Source organism: Balaenoptera musculus, chromosome 6 (assembly GCF_009873245.2).
Source record: "Balaenoptera musculus isolate JJ_BM4_2016_0621 chromosome 6, mBalMus1.pri.v3, whole genome shotgun sequence".
Classification (NCBI taxonomy): Eukaryota; Metazoa; Chordata; class Mammalia; order Artiodactyla; family Balaenopteridae; genus Balaenoptera; species Balaenoptera musculus.
Window position 1 is genome coordinate 95,866,513 of NC_045790.1, and position 21,814 is coordinate 95,888,326.

At 46.2% G+C, this 21,814-nt stretch overlaps 1 protein-coding gene across 3 annotated transcripts; it reads left to right on the forward strand.

The window, feature by feature from the left end:
- Window positions 1-1,158: 1,158 nt before the first annotated feature.
- Window positions 1,159-21,814, forward strand: BSPRY (B-box and SPRY domain containing). Of its 3 annotated transcripts, none has more exons than XM_036855795.1 (6): window positions 1,159-1,392; window positions 4,351-4,449; window positions 11,590-11,820; window positions 13,014-13,039; window positions 19,073-19,197; window positions 20,404-21,814. In XM_036855795.1, the coding sequence occupies exons 1-6, from the start codon at window positions 1,174-1,176 to the stop codon at window positions 20,928-20,930; spliced, it is 1,227 nt and encodes a 408-aa protein (XP_036711690.1). In that variant the 5' UTR covers window positions 1,159-1,173; the 3' UTR covers window positions 20,931-21,814. The 3 variants fall into 3 exon arrangements, with proteins under 3 accessions (XP_036711690.1, XP_036711691.1, XP_036711692.1); XM_036855796.1 differs by having other exon boundaries at window positions 13,017-13,039; window positions 20,404-21,745; XM_036855797.1 differs by lacking the exon at window positions 19,073-19,197 and having other exon boundaries at window positions 20,404-20,552.

Below are 21,814 nucleotides of genomic sequence, written 5' to 3' on the forward strand. Positions count from 1 at the left end.
GAACTCAGAATACCCTCTGTCACCCGAGGCCTGGCCCCTTCTCCCTTTGGCTGAGTTCTCTCCTCAGCCCTCTGCCAAGACCTCCTAAAGTGGAGGTTGGGGGCTGGGGAGCTGCACTCTCCCTGTATACCCAGGCAGACTGGTCTGGACCCCCCGCAGAGGGTTCTTTCTGGCTTTAGATTCCTTTATCAAATCCTAAGAAAAAAAAGCCCCAAGACAGCTCAGGTATTATTAGCAGTACTTCCTTCTGGGGATGGGTTTTTCATCCATGTGCTTATTTGCACATTCTATTTTCTTCAGTAAAGATGCATTACTTTTTTCAATACTAGTTTAAAATTTTTTTTCAAATTAAGAAAACTTGGATGGAAATACTTTGGGGAAATCAGCCTAACACAGATGTTCCACCTTTGGCCTTGATACGCAATTTAAAAAGTATGAATCATATTACCACAAGTCAAACTGCCTGAGTTCCAATCACACTACTACCAAATAGTAACTGTGACTCCCCCTGGCAAGATCCTAAATCCTCATAAAAATGGGGATCATAGTAGTACTTTCCTTGTACTATTAGCAGACTCTTAGCAATTGCAGCCACTTTCTGAGCTCCAGATACTGTTTTGTGTTTTAACTCACTTAATCCTCAGCACAAGTCTGTGAGGTAGTTACCCACGTAATGCCCGTTTTGCAGGTGAGACACTGGAGGGTACTCAGCCAGTAAGCAGCTAAATGGGATTTGAGCTCACACAGTCTGACACCAGAACCTAGCTTTAAGCAACTTGTTTAAAGTTGCGTGTCAAAAGGAGCTGTTGTATTACATGATGGAATGCTTGTAAAGCGCTTAGCAAAATCCTGGCACTTAATAAGTGCTCAATTAATAGTGCTCAGTTTCCTACAATCACATAATATTTTGTGTTTTATGTTTATTATAAAACAAACACACACGAAACGCGATTTAATTCAGCAAAAAATCTAAAAGTCTGCTGAAGCGGGCGGGGTCTATCCCGGGGTGGGGGCGGGGTGTGGGCGGACGCCCACCCGGCTGCTAGAGCCCGGCGGGAGGAAGAGCCGCGGCCAGCGTGCCAGGCGCTCGGCGGGGCCCGGGGGCGGGGTCAGGGAGGCCCCGCCCAGCCGCCACCTGCGACAGGTGGAGCGCGCGGCGCCGGGCGCTCGGCCATGTCAGTGGAGAGTGCGGGGCAGGGGCCGTGGCCCGGGCCGGAGCCGGGGCCGGGGCCGGGGTCCGAGCCGGGGCCGCTCTGCCCCGAACACGGCCAGGCTCTGAGGTGGTTCTGCTGCTCTGAACAACGGCCCGTGTGCGCCGCCTGCGCGGGACTGGGCGGCCGCTGCCGGGGGCACCGCATCCGCCGGGCCGAGGAGCGCGCGGAAGAGCTGCGGGTGAGCGGACGTGGGAGCTGGTAGGCGGCGGGCTCCGGAAGAAGGGGGCGCCGGCGGGGAGGCGCTGGTCCGGGAGTCCAGGCTCCGCAGTGGCACTGGCTGTAGAACGAGGCGGTTAAGGGTGTGGCTTCTGGAGTCAGGCTGACCTGAGTTCGATTCCCACCTCCATCAGGTCCTCCCTGTGAGTCTCGTCATCTCTGAGCCTCAGTGTCCTCATTTGTAGTTTGGGGGCATTTATTAGAGTTTTTGTGCGATGGGGCGGCCTTGGGCAATAACGGGCTCCACTGCTCCAGTTGTCCGGGACAAGGTGTGCCTCAGCTTCCGCCCCGTTAGTAACTTGATAAAACTCGGCCCCTCCTCGCTCCTTAGCCCCTCGACTCAAAGCCCCTCCCCTCATCCACCCTTCAGGCTTCCTGGTGAGGTGGTTTCTTTTCCCTTTCAGGATTGGCCTGGACTGTACTTCAAGCCGATTTCACTTGGGTAAACGGAGCGGGCGGGGAGGATATCGGGAGGTTCCTACTGGAACCCTTCACGTAGGGTTTCTTTCTCCCCACCTCCACTTCCAGCTTGGCTCCAAGCTAGCCACCTTCCTGTCACCAACCTCCCCTGAGATTGGAGAGTCAAGACACCATGGGGCTTCCTGCCTCCTTCCACCCCAGCTGTGGTCCCTGGGGGTTTCCTTGCAATTTGATTAACCTCCTTGATTCTCCCAACCTTTCCCCGGAGTTCTGACCAGCTGTGAGGCCAGAGGGCTGGACAGTAATAAACATACCTGACAGGGTGCTGGGACGAGGGATTCAGTTATTCAACGGCACCTGAAGGCTCCTGGTTGGTCCTACTTGTCACCACCTTCCCCATAGTGATGATGAAAATAAGCTTGGATAATGTGGTATAATGAACTTGCACAATGGATAGAGACTTTGCAAGTTCCAAAGCACTTAAATATCCGTTGTCTCATTCCAACCAGACCTTTGAAGCAGTGGCCCTACATTTTACAGATCGGGGAACGGAGGCCCAGAGAGGGGAGTAACTTTTTCAAGGTTCCTAATGTTCAGGGGCTGGACCAGGGGAGTCACTGACTAGGCCAGAGAAAACCACCTCTGCTTCAGTGGTTGGAGGGAGGAAGTGATGCTAATGGGAGTGAGAATTTAATAAAACCTTAAAAAAAAAAAAGTTTCCATCGAGGCTGAATCTGAGTGGTAGAAGGAGTGAAGGCTGGGCCAGGGTGGCAGGCCTGCTGCTTGTTTTGGAATGCACTCTGCCCCGGAGCAGGGCGCCTTCCCTGAACCCTGCTGAGGCCCTTAGCATATTCATCTTCTTTTCCTGGAGGGAGTTGTGTCTTGCCCTCTCTCCCTCCAATTCTGAGTAGACTGTGGCTTTTCTGCAGGCTTCCCCTGTCCCTCCAGCCAGCAAAGAAATTTTGCCCCAGGGCAAGATTGTTACTGAACCGGGCAAAATCAGCCCCATTTCAACAACCTGTCTCTTACCTTCTGGATACCTGCCCTGTAGCTTTTCAGAAGCTAGTCTCAGTTCCCTCAATCCTACGGTGTGTGGTGACCACAGCTTCCTTCCAGTCGACTCAGTTCTTTAACTGTGTATTTGGACCGGTGAAGTGTAAGACTGATTCCTAATTGTGGTTGGAAGGATTTACAAGAGCTGCCTAGAAGAGACAGCTGAGTCGCCCTTTGGCAGGTGGAACTGGGGCAAAGCTCTCAGGGGAAATGGTGCAGGAACTGCTGCTTGGAAGGGCTCCAGTTGTTACCTGGAGAAATGGAGTAGCAAAGCAGGGGCCTGGCCATGTCTCCTTGGGCAAGTCACTTCTTTGTGAGCCTCAGATTCTTCATTTCTAAAACTCTCCCCTGCTCTCATGGCCGATGCTCACAGCTTCGGGATCTGTGAGCTGCTGAAACTCTTGTGACCAAGGAAGTGGGTGTTCATTCATTCAACAAATATTTATTCAGGGCCTTCCATGTATAGGAACTCTCTTCCAGGTAGTAGGACATAGAGAACAAGTCAAAGTCATGGTGCTCATGTGCCCGAGGTGGGGGAGGCAGATACCAAAAAAAGGTAAACAGACCCATGATATACAGTCAGAGAGTTAAAACGCAAGGGAGAAAAATAAGCTAAGTAAGGGAATGGGGTGTGGGGATGGTCAGAGAAGGCTTCTGAAGAGGTAACATGGAGTCGGGGAGCAAGACATATATGGGAGAAGACTGCTGGAGACAGAAGAAACAACAGGTGCAAAGGCACTGAGGTCAGGACAAGTTTGGTGTGTTTATGCAACGGTAAGAAGGCCAGTGTGGGGAGTGGTAGGAGGTGACATTGGAGAGATATGCAGATATGCAGAGTCCCGTCAGGTAGGGCCTTGTTGGCTAAGTTCTCACTGTGGGTGTATTGGAAAGCCATTGGAGGGTTTTGAGCTGGGATGAGAGTTGATCTGATTTCCTTAACAAAGGTGGCAGTGGCTAATGGGCAAGGGTGGGTGGGAGGTGGTCAAGAATAAAAGCCCAGTTAGGAGACTCTAACAGCTGTTCCTGTGAGAGATAAAGGTGATCTGGGTGGAACAGCAGAAGTAGAGGAGACCAGAAGTGGCCAGAGGAGAGAGAGAATAATAAAGGGCCACCGGATTTAAGGATAAAGAGGGAAGTGGGGCCACAAAAGGGGATGATGGACAGTGAAAAGTGCTAAGACTAATGTATTGGTGACTCCATCTAAGCTGAAGAATTGTCGGAATGGAGATTCTAGGGTACGTGATCTAGAAGGATGGGAAGTGGTGGGCAGGGTGCAGGATCCTTGAAATGAAGATCTTGGAAGTTGTATAGTTTTCAATAATGATGAGATCTGAGATAATGACCGTGGAAGTGGGTGGCTGAGGTGGGGTAAAAGGAAAAAAGTCACTGGAATGGAGTGAATGGACCAGTGTGGATCAAGACACCATGGGTGTCATTTGTGTTGCAGAACAAGATTGTGGACCAGTGTGAGAGGCTGCAGTTACAGAGTGCTACCATCACCAAGTATGTGGCTGACGTCCTGCCAGGGAAGAACCAGAGAGCTGTGGTAGGTAATTCTTCTGCTTTCCCCCCTCCTCTGGGCCCCCTCCTAGGATAAGACCTCAGCCTTAGGGGCTTGGACCAGTCTATGGTCCCTTCCCAACCTCACAGACTCATTGTGCTGTTAGCAAAGTTGGATGCCCAGGAAGGATGGTTTCCCCTCTCTCTGAGCCTTGGTTTTGCCATCTGGGCAGAGTGGATTATTCCCAGCACATATTTGGTGCAAAGACTCCGATAGAAGATGACTTTCTTCAGGTAAAGGATCAGGAAGGGTAGCATTCATTATCATCTTAATTATTTTGTGCTCAGCCCCAGTATTATAAAATAACCTATGGATTTTACATTGCATTATTCTTTATGACAATCTTATGCAGTAGATGGTAGTAACATCCCTGTTTACAGATGGGGAAATGGGTCCCGTAGAGGTTAAATGACTCACAGCCTCCTGCCAGAGTCAGTTCTATGAGCTGGGTCTTCTGACGCTCAGCAGGTGATCCCTCTGCAACACCTCACTGCGGATCCTTTATTCAGTTGCCTCATTGCCACTGCTGCATCTTTACTCTCAGGTATGCCCTTCAAGGGCAGGGGCTATGAATTTCTTCCTGCGCATCCCCTCCCTCATTCCCCCAAGGTACATGGGGCAGGCTTGGCACTATTTTAGTATTGGGTTGGCCAAAAAATTCGTTCAGGTTTTGCCATACCATCTTACGGAAAAACCCGAACGAACTTTTTGGCCAACCTAATTTAAAAAATAAATGATTTTGATTGCAAGGAACAGAACCCAGTTGAACTGGCATAAGCAAAACAGAATTTCTTGGCCTGATACAAGAGTCTTTCAGAACCTAAAGGGGACTAGAACCAGGAACGAGCAAGCTGCTAGAAGTCTAGGCAGCTATTCTGTGTACATCTCTGCTTCTCTCTGCATGATGATTTCTCCCTCTCTCACTCTCTTTTTCCTCAGCCTTTTAATTTTCTTGTCTTAAATGCACTGGGTAAGACCTCGGTACAGTGTCAAATAGAAGCTTTTGTCGGGGAATACTTACAACATTTTGCCATTTATTTAATTATTTAACAAATCTCTGTGAGCACTTACCACACACCAAGCACTGTTGGTCTATGTGCTAGAGATTCCACAGTGAACAAAACATACGAAAATTCCTGTTTTCATGAAGCCTACATTCTAGTCAGGGGAGAGGGCTAATAACAAATAAAATATATGCTATATCAAAAGGTGATAAGTGCTATGGAGAAATATAACAGGAAGTGGGATTGGTCATGTTGAGGATGGGGGTTGTAATTGCATATGCTGTGATCAGGAATCCTAGTTAAGAAGATTGATATTTGCACAGAATTTACAGGAGGTGAGAGAATGGACCATATATCTGGGGGAAGAGTGTTCCAAAAAGGGGGAAAGGCAAGTGCAAAAGCCCTGAGGTGGGAGTGTACCTGGCAAGTTGGAGTAGCAGCCAGGAGGCCTGTGAGGTTGAAGCAGAGTGAACAAGTGAGAAGGCAAAGGAGATAAAATTAGAGAGGCGAGCAGTGCAGGGAGCTGGGTAGAATCCTCACCGGTCAAAAGGCTGGGTAAAAGGCTGGGACTTTGCCTTTTATTTGGGGAAGGTGGGAAGTCATTAGAAATAAGACAATATGACTTAAGATTTAAAAGGAGGGCTCTGGCTGCTGTGTTGAGAAGTGACTATAGGCAGCAAAGGTGAAAGCAGGGAGACCAATTAAGAAGCTGTTGCAGTAATCCAGGTGAGAGACATGAGTGGTTTGGACCTGAGTGATGGTGGTAGGAATGGTGAGAAGTAGTATATATATATATGTGTGTGTGTGTGTGTGTTTTTTCTTTTTTGAAGGAAGAAACCTCAGGATTTGTGGATAGATTGGATGTAGGCCATGAGAGAAAGGGAGGAGGGGTCAGGATAACTCTTACTCTTTTTTTTTTTTTTTTTTTTTTTAAGTATTTATTTATTTATTTATTTATGGCTGTGTTGGGTCTTCGTTTCTGTGCGAGGGCTTTCTCCAGTTGCGGCAAGCGGGGGCCACTCTTCATCGCGGTGCGCGGGCCTCTCACTGTCGCGGCCTCTCTTGTTGCGGAGCACAGGCTCCAGACGCGCAGGCTCAGTAGTTGTGGCTCACGGGCCCAGCTGCTCCGCGGCATGTGGGATCTTCCCAGACCAGGGCTCTAACCCGTGTGTCCTGCATTGGCAGGCAGATTCTCAACCACTGCGCCACCAGGGAAGCCCAACTCTTACTCTTTTTGATTTGAGCAACTGGAGGGATGGAGCAGCCATTTAACAAGGTGGGGAAGGACTGCGTGTAGAGTGATGGTTGGTGGAGGAGGAGATTAGGAGTTCAGTTGTATATGTGTTAGGTTGGAGATGCCTATTAGACATCCAAGTGAAGATGTTGAATAGGTAGCTGGATATATGAGTTGGGAGAGGGCTGGGCTGGAGACATAAATTTGAGATTCATCAGTGTACAAGTGAGTGTATAACGTGAAAGCCATGGGAAAGGATGAGATCACTAAGTAAATAAGTGCAGATAGAAAAAAGCAGGGGGACTTCCCTGGTGGTCCAGTGGTTAAGAATCTGCCTTCCAATGCAAGGGACACGGGTTCGACCCCTGGTCAGGGAACTAAGATCCCACATGCCACAGGGCAACTAAGCCTGTGTGCCACAACTAGGGAGCCTGCGTGCCACAACTACTGAGCCCGCGTGCCACAACTAAGACCTGACACAGCCAAATAAATAAATAAAAAGTGGAAACAACTTAAAAAAAAAAAAAAAAAAAAGCAGGGGTCCAAGGACTGAGCTCTAGGGCACTTCAACCTTTAACCATTGAGAAGATAGGAACAGGCAAAGTAGACCAAGAAGGAGCAATCAATGAGCTAGGAGTAATATAAGAGTGTTGTGTCCCACAGTAGGTTTCAAGGAGGTGGGGGAGATCATTGGTGTCAAGTGTTGCAGAGAGATCAAGTCAGGTGAGAAATGAGAATGGACTATTTAGTAACATGCTCATCACTGGAGATCCTGGCAAGAGGAGTTTTGTAGAGCATTGCCTTGAAAGTTTGATTAGCGTGGGTATCAGAGAGGATAGGAGAAGAGCAATTTGGGATAGTTGGCCTAGATGACTCTTGAGGAACTTTGCTGTAGAAGGGAGCTGAGAAATGGGATGATAGTGGAGGGGGATGTGGGATCAAGAGGGTTATATGTTTGCTTTGTTTTTAAGATGGGGGAAATTACTCTGTGTGTGTATGCTGATAGGAATTGTCCAGTAGACAGGGGAAAATTGATGCAGGAGAAGGGGGGTAATCTGGTATAGCAAAGGGGGTGGGATCTAGTAAATAAGTGGAAGGGTTGGCCGTAGGTAAGAGCACGGGCAGTTTACCCACAGAAATAGGGAAGACAGAATGTATGGACACAGGTGCAGGTAGATGGGTGGATGATGGGCAGAGCTCATTGAAGTTCTCTTTTGATTGCTTCTATTTTCGTTATTATTTTCTCTTTATAATTTTTTTCCTTCAATTTTTTAGGGGTTTACTCTGTTGTTTGTTAACTTCCTGCGTTGAACACAGTCTATTGATTTGAGTCTTTTTTCATTTTCAAAGTGAGCATTTAAGCTATATATTTCCTTCTAGATTGACAGAGGGACATTCCACAATTTTGATATAGTATTTTCAGTTTCATTCAGTTATAAGTATTTTAAAATCTCCATTATGACTTTCTTGTTTTGCTATGTTATTAGATTTTTTATTATTTTATTAATTATTTATGCTTTAAAATTTCCACATGTGTGGTTTTTTTGTTTTTGTTTTTGTTTTACTGATTTCTAACTTAACTGCATTGTGATGTGTATGATAGCAGTTGTTTGAAATTTGTTGAGACTTGCTTCATGCCCTAAAGGATGGTCAATTTAGGTGAACGTTTCACATTCACTTGAAAAAATGTGTAGGATTCTATATATGTCTATTAATTAAGCTTATTAATAGGTTCAAATCTTCTCTATATTTACTAATTTTTATTGCCAGATTTATTGATTACTGGCAAAGGGCATTTATATTTTCATACTATGCTGTGAACTTGTCTATTTTTCTTTATAATTCTGTCAATTCTTTTTATATTTTGGTGATATTTATTAAATGTGTATATTTAGATTTGTTATATATTCCTGGTAAAACATCCCTTTTATCACTTTGTAGTGACCTTTTATGGTCAGGAATTCTTTTTGTCTTAAAAACTATTTTGTCCTTTATTCATTACTAGGCTAACAAGTGTTTTCCAGATATATTGCTTTCTTTCCTTTTACTTTCAACTTCTTATGTTCTTATGTTTTAGGTGTGTGTCTTAAAACTGGATTGTGTTTCCTTTTTTAAAAAAGTCCAGTCTGATAATCCCTGCATTTTCTATGTAGTCCACTTTTTCTATGCTTTTTTTCTTCCTTTCCTCCCTTCTATTGAGTTAATCAACCGCTCCTCCCTCCTTTTTTCCCTGTGCTAGCTTGAAAGTTATACCTTCTATTTACAGTCTATTTTTGGTCCCCTTAAGATTTTAACACAAATAAATACTCAATGTCTAAAATGAATCAACCCAAATGATACAAGTACCATAAGAATGCTTTCAGTCAATAACCCCTCAGGTCTTACATGTTGTTGTCCAATATTTTAGTTAAAGTACATCTTTTAATAATTCCCTCATTCATAGGAAGTTTTCCATTTTCATTTATTTATTTATCTATTTATTTATTAATTTATTTAGGCTGCGCCGGGTCTTTAGTTGCGGCATGTGGGATCCTCATTGCAGCATGCGGGATCCTTTGTTGCAGCACGTGGAATCTTTAGTTGTGGCATGCGGGCTCATAGTTGCTACATGCGGGCTTCCCAGTTGTGGCATGTGGACTCCTTAGTTGCGGCATGCATGTGGGATCTAGTTCCCCGACCAGGGATCGAACCCAGGCCCCCTGCACTGGGAGCGTGGAGTCTTCCCCACTGGACCACCTGGGAAGTCCCAGAAGTTTTCCATTTTTGATCAGAGAGGTCTTTATTGTGCTCTAATTTTTGTATGATGGTTTTAGATGAGTATAAGATTCTAAAGTAAATCACAAGCCCTATTCAGGGCAGCTAGTTGAGTCCTCAGCTCTTGATTACACTGGTTTTCAGTTTCCTCTCTACTTTTGGACTCCAGGGGATTTCCTTTCCCGAGCTGCCAGAGTAGCTTCACTTTTTTTTTTTTTTAATTTTATTTATTTATTTATTTATTTATTTATTTATTGGCTGCACTGGGTCTTCATTGCTGTGCACAGGCTTTCTCTAGTTGCGGCACGCAGGCTTTCTCTAGTTGCGGCAAGCGGGGCTACTCTTCATTGCGGTGCATGGGCTTCTCACTGCGGTGGCTTCTCTTGTTGCAGAGCACGGGCTCTAGGCGCACAGGATTCAGTAGTTGTGGCTTGCAGGCTCAGTAGTTGTGGCTCGTGGGCTCTAGAGCTCAGGCTCAGTAGTTGTGGCACACAGGCATAGTTGTTCTGCAGCATGTGGGATCTTCCTGGACCAGGGCTCAAACCCGTGTCCCCTGCGTTCGCAGGCGGATTCTTAACCACTGCGCCACCAGGGAAGCCGTAGCTTCACTTTTAAAAGGATGTTTTGGGCTATTTTTCCAGCACTTCTGTGTTTTGTTCTGGGAGGGATTTTAGTTTATTTAGGCATATCTTTGATGAGCAAAGTTTTCTTTTTTCTCTGCTATTTTTTTCTGGGAATGACTCAAGAAACATGTTGAAATTGACTGCAGCCTTCTTGTCCGGGAGTATCTGATGCATATTGGGTCTGTCCTTGATCCTGATCACAAAGTACAAGTGTGGCTGCAGAGACGCACCCATGGGAAAGGCATTGAAGTGGGATAGAGAGAAGAGCAATACCTAATGTAATCAAATATTTATGTGCTGGGCCTTGTTCTGTTTACTTTATATGTATTAACTCATTTAATCCTCACAATAGCCTTATGAGGTTGGTACTATTATGATCCTCATTCGACATATTAGAAAACTGAGGCACAGGGAAGATAAGTAATACGCTCAACGTTCCACAGATAGTAAGTGGAACAGCTAAGATTTAAACCCAGGCACTGTTTCTACAGCCTAATTTCCTAACCACTGCGTTATGTTACCTCAAAAGAACACTGGAGTTGGAGTCTGAATCTCTGGGTTCACTTGGCCATTCATTCAGCCACTCTCTCTTCTCCATTGGGCAAATTGTGGGTCTCAGTTTCTTCTGAAGCAGGTCTTCAGGGGCAGGGAGTGAGGAGAGCTGCTGGCTACCTGTGACTTTCTGGCATGAAGGAAACAGTTCTGCTCTCACTTGTCTGGCAAGAGTGCAGGAGCTTCATGCAACAATGCCTTTGAGGAGGATTGGTTACCAGATGGCATTGGTATAGGGGAATAGTGTTGGACTGAGAGTCAACAGAACTGGGTTCTAGCCCCTGCTCTGCCATTGACTTGGCATGTGAGCACTACCAAGAGATTTTTTACTAGTTGGAAGAAACTTTCCCATTCAGTCATTCAGTAAATATTTGAGCACCTACTCTGTGCTAGATGCTGTGCTACCTGCTAGGGGACACATGTTAACTTCATTGACTTAGAATTGATTTCAGCCCTCCTGCATGGAAGGTGAGAATTCTATCATGGAAGCAGTTAGAATGAACAGATTTGGGAAGTAATGAGCTTTTTGTCCTCAGCCATGGTCAAAATATTAACTGGACTACTGTTGGTGTGCATCCTGTTGATGGAGAAGACTTTTTAGTCCTTTCTGCTCTGCAATTCTATGATTCTCTGACCTTGGTCTCTTGACCTTGGGATTCCCAACTGTGAAAAGCAGGTGATTCCAGCTGATCTGTAAGTCCTGCCCAGCTCTTTCATTCTGTCATCTTAGCTCCATGAGATATGGCCTGGATGTCTGGATCTCAAAGTTCTTTACCCTAAACCACATTTGGGAAATCTTAGGGCTCGGATGGTTTAAGCACTGTTTAAGCACTGCCCTTACTGTACCCATGGCAGACATTGCTAGTCAATCTCAGCACTCCTTCCGGCTGAGCCCAAGCCCTCCTAATCTTGACTGGGGCTCTGCCAGGACCCAACTCCTCGTTTTATCTTTTGTCAGAGCACAGCCAGTGCAGCACGGGAACTGGTCATCCAGAGGCTGGGTCTGGTGAGGAGTCTGTGTGAGAGCGAGGAGCAGAGGCTCCTGGAACAGGTGCATGGTGAAGAGGAGCGGGCCCATCAGAGTATACTGACGCAGCGAGTCCACTGGGCCGAGGCACTGCAGAAGCTCGACACCATCCGCACCAGCCTGGTGGACATGCTCACCCATCTGGATGACCTCCAGCTGATTGTAAGTCAGGCAAGGGTGAAGACACAGCCAGTTGGCCAGACTCCCCCAAGGTCTGAAAACATCGAGAATGTTTATTGGTAGGAAGTAGGTGGAAAGTGATAATTTGGAGAATGTTTATTGGTAGGAGGTAGGTGGAAAATGATTAATTTGGAAAAGGGATGAGACAGGGCAATAAAACTATATGGATTTTTTTTTTTTTGTACTTGGCAATTATTCTTTCAATAGTGAGCAAATATTTACTGAGTGCTTACTGTATGCTAAGCATTGTGCTGTGGGGTGGAGGTATAGGATACAGCTGTCAGCAACTCACAGCCTATGGAAGAGACAAATGTATAAAACTGATAATTAGGATATGGAGGGATACGTGCTATGGTAGAGGGCACTACTGGGATCTGGGGCCCCTGCAGTCCAGCCTTGAGGGAGTGGTAGTCAGGGAAGGCTTCCTGAATTAAGCAACTTAGAAGCTGATGCCTGAAAGACAAGAGTCACAGCTTTATTAAAGGAAGTGGGGAGGAGGAGAGAGACCAGAAGCTTGAAGAGAGAACACTGCACTGACAAGAGGTCCACTGCAAATACAGAGCTCATCCTCACTACTAACACCCAGAAATTACCATGGCCAATATGCTGGTACATATCCTTTCTAAGTATTTTATATAGATATGCAGGTACCTGCAGTTCTAAGGTGACAGTGCACCATCTGAGTAGATGCGCCAAGCAGAGAAATGAGAATGTGGAACAACCGAGCTGTCCCGCTGCAGTTCAAGGGGGGCGGTTTCCGTGACTGTCCCAGATTGTGCGTTCATTTCGTTACACAGCTTCCATGTGCCGAGCACATTCTACCCCAAACGTTGGGACAGTCACAGCAGAAGATTCAGAAAGAGTCCTAGCCATTGAGTCGGTGACAGGCTTGGTGGGGGATGAAATGTTGAGTTAATATGTGATTGTCCTGAAGTGTAGCTGAGGGAAACCCAGGATGCCATGGGACACAGGGGACAGAGGGGTTCATTGATGGGGGAGGTATGTGAAGAAGCATCCATAAAGTTTTGTGCGGGGTCTTCAAGAAGGAGTAGACGTTTGTATTCTAGAGTTTCTGTCCACGTGGAGCCCTCCATGCAAGTTGATTATATTTAAGTCTTGATGACTGCCTCCTGGGTTTCTGGTGCCAAGCCTGACTCTGCTTTCTTTTCTCACAGCAGAAGGAGCCGGAGATTTTTGAGAGGTGAGTATGGGCCCCGGTATTTGCTTGGGCAGTCACGGAAACCATGGCCTTAGGCCTCTACTTAGTGCATTGCCGTCAGGCCCTGCTGCTCCTGGGAGGAAGCTCATGGCGGGCAGCTGAGTACCTTCCCTAAAGCCAGGCTCAATGGACAAGGGTCTTCCTGCCCCTAGCTTGGAGAGCTGCTTTAGACCCATGTGGAAGGGCAATGAAATAAATAATGAGTCAGAGGCTTGCCATGGGCTTTCTTTTTTTTTTTTTTTTTAATTTATTTATTTATGGCTGTGTTGGGTCTTCGTTTCTGTGTGAGGGCTTTCTCTAGTTGCGGCAAGCGGGGGCCACTCTTCATCGCGGTGCGCGGGCCTCTCACTATCGCGGTCTCTCTTGTTGTGGAGCAAAGGCTCCAGACGCGCAGGCTCAGTAATTGTGGCTCACGGGCCCGGTTGCTCCGCGGCATGTGGGATCTTCCCAGACCAGGGCTCGAACCTGTGTCCCCTGCATTAGCAGGTAGATTCTCAACCACTGCGCCACCAGGGAAGCCCTGCCATGGGCTTTCTTAAATATTATCCTATTAAAAAATGTACAGTCACCCTGTGGGAGGGGTTTCCCACCCCCATCTACATTTGAGAATGCTGAGGCTCAAAGAGGGGAAGGGACTTGCCTAAGCCCCAGAGCTGGGGCTTGGACCCACACCTGACACCTGACCCAGTACTGTCTTCTCTACCTCACTTCCCCTTTCTCTGATGAAAGAATCTTTGAAATTTAAGTCTGCATTACCACTCAAAACTTCATTTTAATTATGCAATAATAAAAGAATTTCACCAGGCCCTAACTGATTCTGCAAGGTTCTGAGATCCAAGAGCCTGAGGAAGTGGCCAAGAGGGTGTAATTTTCCAGGCAAAGAAATTAAATTCTTACACTGTGTGTGTGAGATTTCAGAGCTGTACTTGGGGAGCACAGTCCATTCTTCTTTATTTTTATATTTAAGTTCAATAGCAATACATGTGCATGGGAGAAAGAAAAAATTTTTCACCAGTATAAAACCATTTAAAATTAAAAATGTCTCCATCACCTCTTCCCAATCCTGTTCCCAAGTGGTGATCAGTTTTAACAGTTAGATGTGTGTCTTGTAGGCTTTCCTATGTTTAGTCATAGGAGAGTGTGTGGGATTTTTTTTTCCTCTTAAAATTTTTTTTTGAAAACGTAGATGGGATCGTTTCATACTTGTTTTATAACTTATCAGGCTATCTATCTTGGAATCTTTCCATATCAGTACATTTATATTTACCTCACTTTTTGGAAAGTCTTTGAACTATTCTACAGTACAGATGTTCCTAAATTTAATTTACTGTCTCCTTACAATCTTTCCATGCTTCTGCTAGTCTTCTCTTTCTCCTTTATCTTCATCATCTTCCTTTAGCAGTCTGTCCTCAATATCAAGCTGATCTGATTTTTGAAATAATGTTTTATCTTTATTTTTTGTTTTGAAATATTTTAAACTTACAGAAAAGTTGCCAAAATAGTATAATGAACTTAGAAATATTTTATTTATTTATTTATTTATTTATCTATTTATTTTTGGCTGCTTTGGGTCTTCGTTGCTACGCGCGGGCTCTCTCTAGTTGCGGTGAGCGGGGGCTACTTTTCGTTGCGGCGCATGGGCTTCTCATTGTGGTGGCTTCTCTTGTTGCGGAGCATGGGCTCTAGGCGCACGGGCTTCAGTAATTGTGGCACGAGGGCTTCAGTAGTTGTGGCTCATGGGCTCTAGAGCGCAGGCTCAGTAGTTGTGGTGCATGGGCTTAGTTACTCCACGGCATGTGGGATCTTCCTGGACCAGGGCTCGAACCTGGATCCCCTGCATTGGCAGGCGGATTCTTAACCACTGCGCCACCAGGGAAGCCCTGAACTTCGAAATATTAATTGATAATATTTGGCCACATTTGCTCTCCCTGTTTCTTATCTGTCTCTTCCTGTCTGTCTGCCTATCTATCTATCTAATGTATATATAAAACAACTTATTCTTTTCTGACCTATTTGAGAGTAAGTTGCAGAAAGCACGACTTTTAATCCCTAAATACTTCAATGTGGATCGCCGAAGAACAGACATTCTCTTACATAACCACAGCATACTTATTTATTTATTTAATTTTGGCTGCGCTGCGCAGCTCGTGGGATTTTAGTTCCCCAACCAGGAATTGATCCCGGGCCCTCAGCAGTGAGAGCGTGGAGTCCTAACCACTGGACCGCCAAGGAATTCCCCCACGGTGTATTTATTAAATTCAGGAAATCTCATGTTGACGTAATACTATTATCTAATATACAGTCTGTATTCAAATGTTGCCAGTTGTACTAAAAATGTTCTTAACAGTGTTTGGATTTTTTTCCCCCTGATCCATCTGCTCTTTTTAAATCTGTAATTGTGCCTTAACCTTTTATTTTCTAAACACTTTTAAAGAGTCTAAGGACAGTTTTATAGACTGGCTCGCAATTTGAGTTTATTTAATGTTATCTCATGATTAGATTCAGGTTATGCATTTTGAGCAGGAATATTTCATAAGTGATTTGTCCTCAGTCCATCATACCAAGCGACACATAATGTCATTGCCTTGGGTAGAATCTGTAGATTGCCTTGGGTAATATGGTCATTTTAACAATATTAATTCTTACAATCCAAAAACACGGTGTATCTTTCCATCTGTTTGTGTCATCTCCAATTTCTTTCATCAGCGTCTTATAGTTTTCTTAGTACAGGTCTTTTACCTCCTTAGGTAGGTTTATTCCTAGGTGTTTTATTCTTTTTTTTTTTTTTTTTTTTTTTGGTATTTTGTTCTTTTTGATGTGATGGTAAATGGGATTGTTTCCTTAATTTCTCTTTCTGACAGTTCGTTGTTAGTGTATGGAAATGCAACAGATTTCTCTATATTAATTTTGTATCCTGCAACTTTACCAGATTCACTGATGAGCTCTAGTAGTTTTCGGGTGGCATCTTGAGGATTTTCTATGTATAGTATCATGTCATCTGCAAACAGTGACAGTTTTACTTCTTCCTTTCCAATTTGGATTCCTTTTATTTATTTATTTTGTTGTCTGATTGCTGTGTCTAGGACTTAGTTTGCTTGTTTATTCACTTATTTAGTATCAATATAGACTCATTGATTCTTATTTTATTCAGTACATTATAATCTGTTAGTACTATTATTAATTTTGATCTTCAAAGTCTCCCAGATTTGGCCAGTAGGAGCCCCTTCAGGCCAGATCCTGTGTCCTTTTGACAACTCCTCATCATTCTTTGAGTACTTTCTTGCTTTCTGGCACAAGAAGATATCCTAGGCTCAGCGTGTTCTTTTCCTGCCTCAGCCTGGAATCAGCTAATTTCTCCAGAGTGTCTTGGGTTTTTTTAGTGGGGAATCGTATTTAAAAACCAAGATTGAGGCATTAGGTGTGTTCATTGCTCCTGATGCGTCATTGCTTCCAGGCCTTCCCAGTGGACAGCATACAGAGCTAGGGAGTGTGTGTGCATGTAACTTTTTTATTCCTGAGTTTGTATCACAACTTCTAATTCCAGTCAAACACCACATGATTTTTCCTTTGCCTTCTTTTATTCTATATCTATGTTGTTCTTCTTTCACAGTGAGAACCTTGGCTCCCAACAACAGCAATATATTTATTCATTTGTTCAGTCCTATGATACATGCAGCATTGTTTGAGAGTTGCTAAACCCATAGTATGATTGACAAACCTACTAGTAGAGCTCAAGACTTGTTTGTAGTCCTTTGTGCCTTTGTGCCTTTAGACTGAGGGTGCATACTCTCAAAGTAGAGTCGGCCCTCCATTTCCATGGGTTCCCCATTCATAGATTCAACCAACCATGGATTTGAATGTTTTCGAATCTGCAGATGGGGAACCTCAGATACAGAGAGCTCGACTATAAGGGACTTGAACACCCCGTGGATTTTAGTATTTGTGGGGCATCTGGAACCAGTCCCCCCAGGATATGGAGGGATGACCGTACTGTTTTCAAAACCTGTTTGTTGGCCCCCAAGGTTATTTCCACATCCGTGGCTGAGCTCAACCCTGGCCTGCCACAGCAGCAGGTCCCCCTGCACAGTCTGGGTATTCTGTTCCTGGCCAGGGCCCTGCTGTGTCCCAGCCCCATTTCACTCCTGCTCCTTTGGGGTCACGAGTTTTCTCTTCTGTACTATGAGGTACCTGGACCAGGTGGTTCTCTAGACTCTAGTGTCTACGATTGGCCTCCGATTTGCTCTGATGATGATTTAGCACAGCAGACACCAGCTCCTATTTCCTCCTCACCTGTTGGCTGGGGCTTCTCCAGAGCCAGCCTCAGTGCTTTGAGAAGATGGCAACAGAGCCTCTCTTGTCCTGACCACAAGGAGCCTTTGTAACCAGAGCCTGCTTTCAGCTTTTCTAGGGCTCTGTTAACCTCGCTCCTCCCAAGCCAGAGCAGTCAGTGTCAGTCTTAAAAAAAAGAGCTCACATCTATGAGGAGACATGCCCCACCCTCTCCCCCCCCCCACCCCGTCCTCTGTTTATGGACAGAGCCACAAGATTTGGAGAAGAGAGTGTGTGCTGTCGCTTCTCTGCTGCCTGAGCTCAAAGGCCATCTTTGGGATTAGAGTCAGTGGGAACAAGAGAAGCCACTGCAATGAGAACCCCGCTTTTAATATATTTTCTACTAAAAATCAAGCTGTCAAGACAGGAAAATATTACCAGTTTTGTTATGACAAGAAAACAAGTAAGAATTGTGAATTCACAAAGGATGAAAACACAAGACATTGATCTCATTATACATACAGTATTACAATAAGCTGATTAGCTGTGGACTATTAAAACATTTAAGACTTCACATACACACATGTACCTTGAAACAAGAAACACAGGACAATTTTAATCTTTGATATGTCATAACTACCAAGAGAAAGAACATCACTGATTTGAGTCTAATTGTTTTCCTGGCATACGATCACTATATAGGCCAGGCCTAAAGCATACTGTATATTGTTAAAGACATCTTTAGGCAAATGTAAACATTCTCATTTGGGAGCTTTTTCTCCCTACCCAAACTGGCTTTCTCAGAAGCCAGTTCAGAGGTCTGTGAAGCCCTGTGGCGAGCCCTCACTTTGCCCCACACCCCTTCAGATTTTACTTCAAGTTAGGGGAAAGATTATGTTGAATGATGCCTGGATCCCAGCCTGGGTTTGTTCTGTTTTTGCATGGAGGCAAGAGTTGAATCCAGGTCTTCTTTTTAGCTTGAGTGCTTTCTCTGAATCTCCGTTCTTTCCTGTCAAATGGAATAACAACTGCCTCCCAGGTTATAGCAAAGATCATATGAGATTCTCTATAGAAAACAGCAAGCCCAGAGACTGGCTGCTTAATAAATGGCAGTACTCCCCTCCTAAGCATCTTATGTTCCCAAATCCCTTCCAACAAAACCCAGTCCCCCCTGCGAGCTGAAGAGAGGTAGTTATTGGGAGCAAAGTGCTATGTCTACTTTATGGTTGGGGTGATCACTGATAGTTCCTTCTTGCGTGACCCTTCAGGGCTGTTTGCATTTTAAGAGCAGAGGAATGGCTGTACCTTCTGACCACACCAGTAGATTTTGCTGCAATAGGTTTTGTAGGAAGGCAAGATTTTCTCCACGCAGGTCGGTGGAGCGGAAAGACTGCGGCCCAAGAGGCTCAGGTCCTCCTCCCAGCTCTGCTGCTAACTCACCAGAGACACTGGCAAGTTGCTTCCCCCATAGAACACACTGACTACAGGTTCTGATACTGGCAGCAAGTACTTACCTCCCTGTAAACCGTGTGCCTTTCTGGAATTAAGGCTCCAGGGCATAGAGGGAATGCCCACCTTCTCTTTTGGCTCCAACCCCCTTTTGGGGCTCCTATGTGGGGCCTGGCTGCCGTTCTTTGTGTCACCCTCGTGGGAAGAGGATTTGACTTCTGTCCCCCTCCTGTATTGATCCAGATACATTTCCAGAACCTTCCTAAATCTCTATTTTTTTTTTTTTTCCTGCATAAGGACGGAGGAAGCAGAGGGCATTTTGGATCCCAAGGAGTCGGAAAAGTTAAACTTTAATGAGAAGTGCACTCGCAGCCCACTACTGACCCAACTCTGGGCGACAGCCGTTCTCGGGTCCCTCTCAGGTTAGGAGCTGCTGGAGCCTGGCACCAGTTGGAGCAACTGGGCTTCTGTCTGTCTGTCTGTCTGTCTGTCTGGGGTTTGCTGCTGGGTCACAGTGGGGACCGGTGCATCTGGGATCTCAGCAACCAGTGATACTGGATGCAGGCTTGTCTATGGAGTCAAGGTCCTGGACAGGCCTGGGGCAGCTGCGCCAGGTCCTCCCTGTTTCCAGACCAGCCTGCTCTGTGGTTGGGTCTGGGATAAATCTTGTTCCTGGAAATTACGTCCTCCTTAAGTCCTGCCCTAGTGCAAGAGCTCAGTATTATTTCTTGGAAACCTAGTTTCTTTCTCTTTAAGAAGATATAATTGATGGGCAACTGGAGAGCATCTGGAACGAGAATTGAGCTGCCCAGATTCGTCTCACTTACTAACTTAACATTGATCAGGCCAGCTAACATGGTCTCCTGCCTCCAGGAATTCCCCCTGAGTGGGAGGGTTCTCAAAGCAGGCTTCCCCCAAGCTAGGTGGAAGCTTCCACACTGCCCGTTGTGGTATTTTCACAATTCACAGAAAGGTTAGTTTAATGGATTGAATTTTTCTGTTTTAATCCTCCCTCCCTGCACGTTATCCCTAAAACGTTAGTACAAGCTATAGCTCATCTTCTCTAGATTCTGGTATCCAATAGTGCCTGATCTGCCAGCAGTCCCATTTAGGTAGTTGTAGGAAACTGTATATCTGATGCTTCCAAGCCTCCAGGAACCATGTCGCTAGGACAAGTCTGATCTGGAAACTGCAGATATGCCCAACTAGAATGCGGTATGATCAGTGTTAGATGCTAAATGTAGGAACAACATGCTGGGTCTTCATTTTGCCCCTGCCACCAACTTGGTGTGTGACCTCGGGCAACTCGCTTCTCCTCTCTGGGTCTTATATCTATCAAAGTTAACAGATGAGGGTCTTGGACTAATAATAACTACTGTGGTCATGGCCACAATTTATTGAGCACTTATTAATGCTCGGCACTTTACATGCATCATCTCATTTGATCCTCACCTCCACCCTGTGATAAGTCCTATTCTGATCCCCATTTTACAGATGAGGAATCTGAGGCTCAGAGAGAGTAAATGGCTTATCTGCCAGTGAGTGGTGAGGAAGCCCTTTGCTATGTGGCAGGGCCAGGTTAGGGCTGAGGGTGGGCCTTGGGCAAGTCTGAGAATTCTTTCTGGCAGGCACGGAGGACGTGCGTATCAACGAGAGGACTGTCAGCCCCTTCCTGCAATTGTCAGATGATCAAAGGACCCTGACCTTCAATGCCAAGAAGTCCAAGACCTGTGCAGATGGCCCGGAGCGCTTTGACCACTGGCCCAATGCCCTGGCCACCACTTCCTTCCAGGCTGGGCTGCATGCCTGGATGGTGAACGTCGAGAACAGTTGTGCCTATAAGGTGGGTGTGGCCTTAGGCCAGCTGCCCCGCAAGGGTTCTGGCAGTGACTCTCGTCTGGGCTACAATGCCTTCTCCTGGGTCTTCTCCCGCTACGACCGGGAGTTCCGTTTCTCACACGATGGGCAGCATGAGCCCCTGGCACTGCTGCGCTGCCCAGCTCAGCTGGGGGTGCTCCTGGACTTGCAGGCACAGGAGCTGCTATTCTACGAGCCAGCCTCGGGCACGGTGCTCCACACCCACCACGCGTCCTTCCCTGGGCCCCTCTTCCCAGTCTTTGCTGTGGCTGACCAGACCATTTCCATCATCCGCTGACCTTTGGCCATGGGGAGACCAAGTCTACCTCCCCACCACCCTTTCAGGCCATGTTTCTACCCAGTGTCTTTTTCCCAGATGTTGCCTGTGCCCAATGGGCAGCTTTTAGGAGGGGTTCTGGGTACAACCATTAAAAGCTGGGCATCTGTGGGGAACCTGCTACTCCCTGGGCCTTGGTTTCCCAAATGCACTGTGCATCTGCCCCTCTGAGGGTGTCTTGTTCACCACTTTATCTCTGGCATCCAGCATGGTACCTGGTGCAGAGTGAGCGTGCGATAAATATTTGGCCAGCAATTGGACGTATGGATGGATGGATGGTGGATGGATGGATGGATGGACGGACAGGTGACTGGATGCATGTGGTGGACTCTTCTGGAGCAGCACTGCCCCCAGTAGATGCCGTTCTCTGGCAGACAAGCCTGTGGCTGAAGCTCTGTCATCCCCTCAGTTCAGTGTTTCTCAGTCCTTTTCATGACATGGCATACAGAGGAAATATTTTTCTAGCACAAGGACAACCTGGAAGGGATTTAGAACTCCTGCCAGGCTGCTGTTGGCCAGAGGACTCCGGCCTGTAGGGCTGTGTCCTCCCCCAGGTTTTGCGTAGCCCCTGGGAAGACTGAGGGGACCCTGTCTCCAGGTAGCCTGGCTGCGGCACACCCCTCGGCAGTGCTGCCTCGGACTAGCCAGGGCTCCAGCCAGCACCCACCCGTGGCAACAGGGACGAGCTTTTTCCCCAACTGCAGCTGATGCATGCTCCCAACGAACGCCTTCTCTAACGTAATGTGGGGACCAGAGTGAGGCCTTCAAGCCAGAAAGGGCTGAGGGCGCAAGAGGGCCAGCCTTAGGGAACATGTACATTATTAAAGGTTTTCAAAGATTGAAAA

What these genes read in the sequence shown, in the direction of transcription:
- BSPRY (XM_036855795.1), top strand. Translation starts at nt 1,174, where the DNA reads ATGTCAGTGGAGAGTGCGGGGCAGGGGCCGTGGCCCGGGCCGGAGCCG. An exon ending in GAGCCGGAGATTTTTGAGAG is followed by an intron (nt 13,040 to 19,072) that starts GTGAGTATGGGC and finishes TTCCTGCATAAG; the next exon opens with GACGGAGGAAGCAGAGGGCA. An exon ending in CGTTCTCGGGTCCCTCTCAG is followed by an intron (nt 19,198 to 20,403) that starts GTTAGGAGCTGC and finishes TCTTTCTGGCAG; the next exon opens with GCACGGAGGACGTGCGTATC.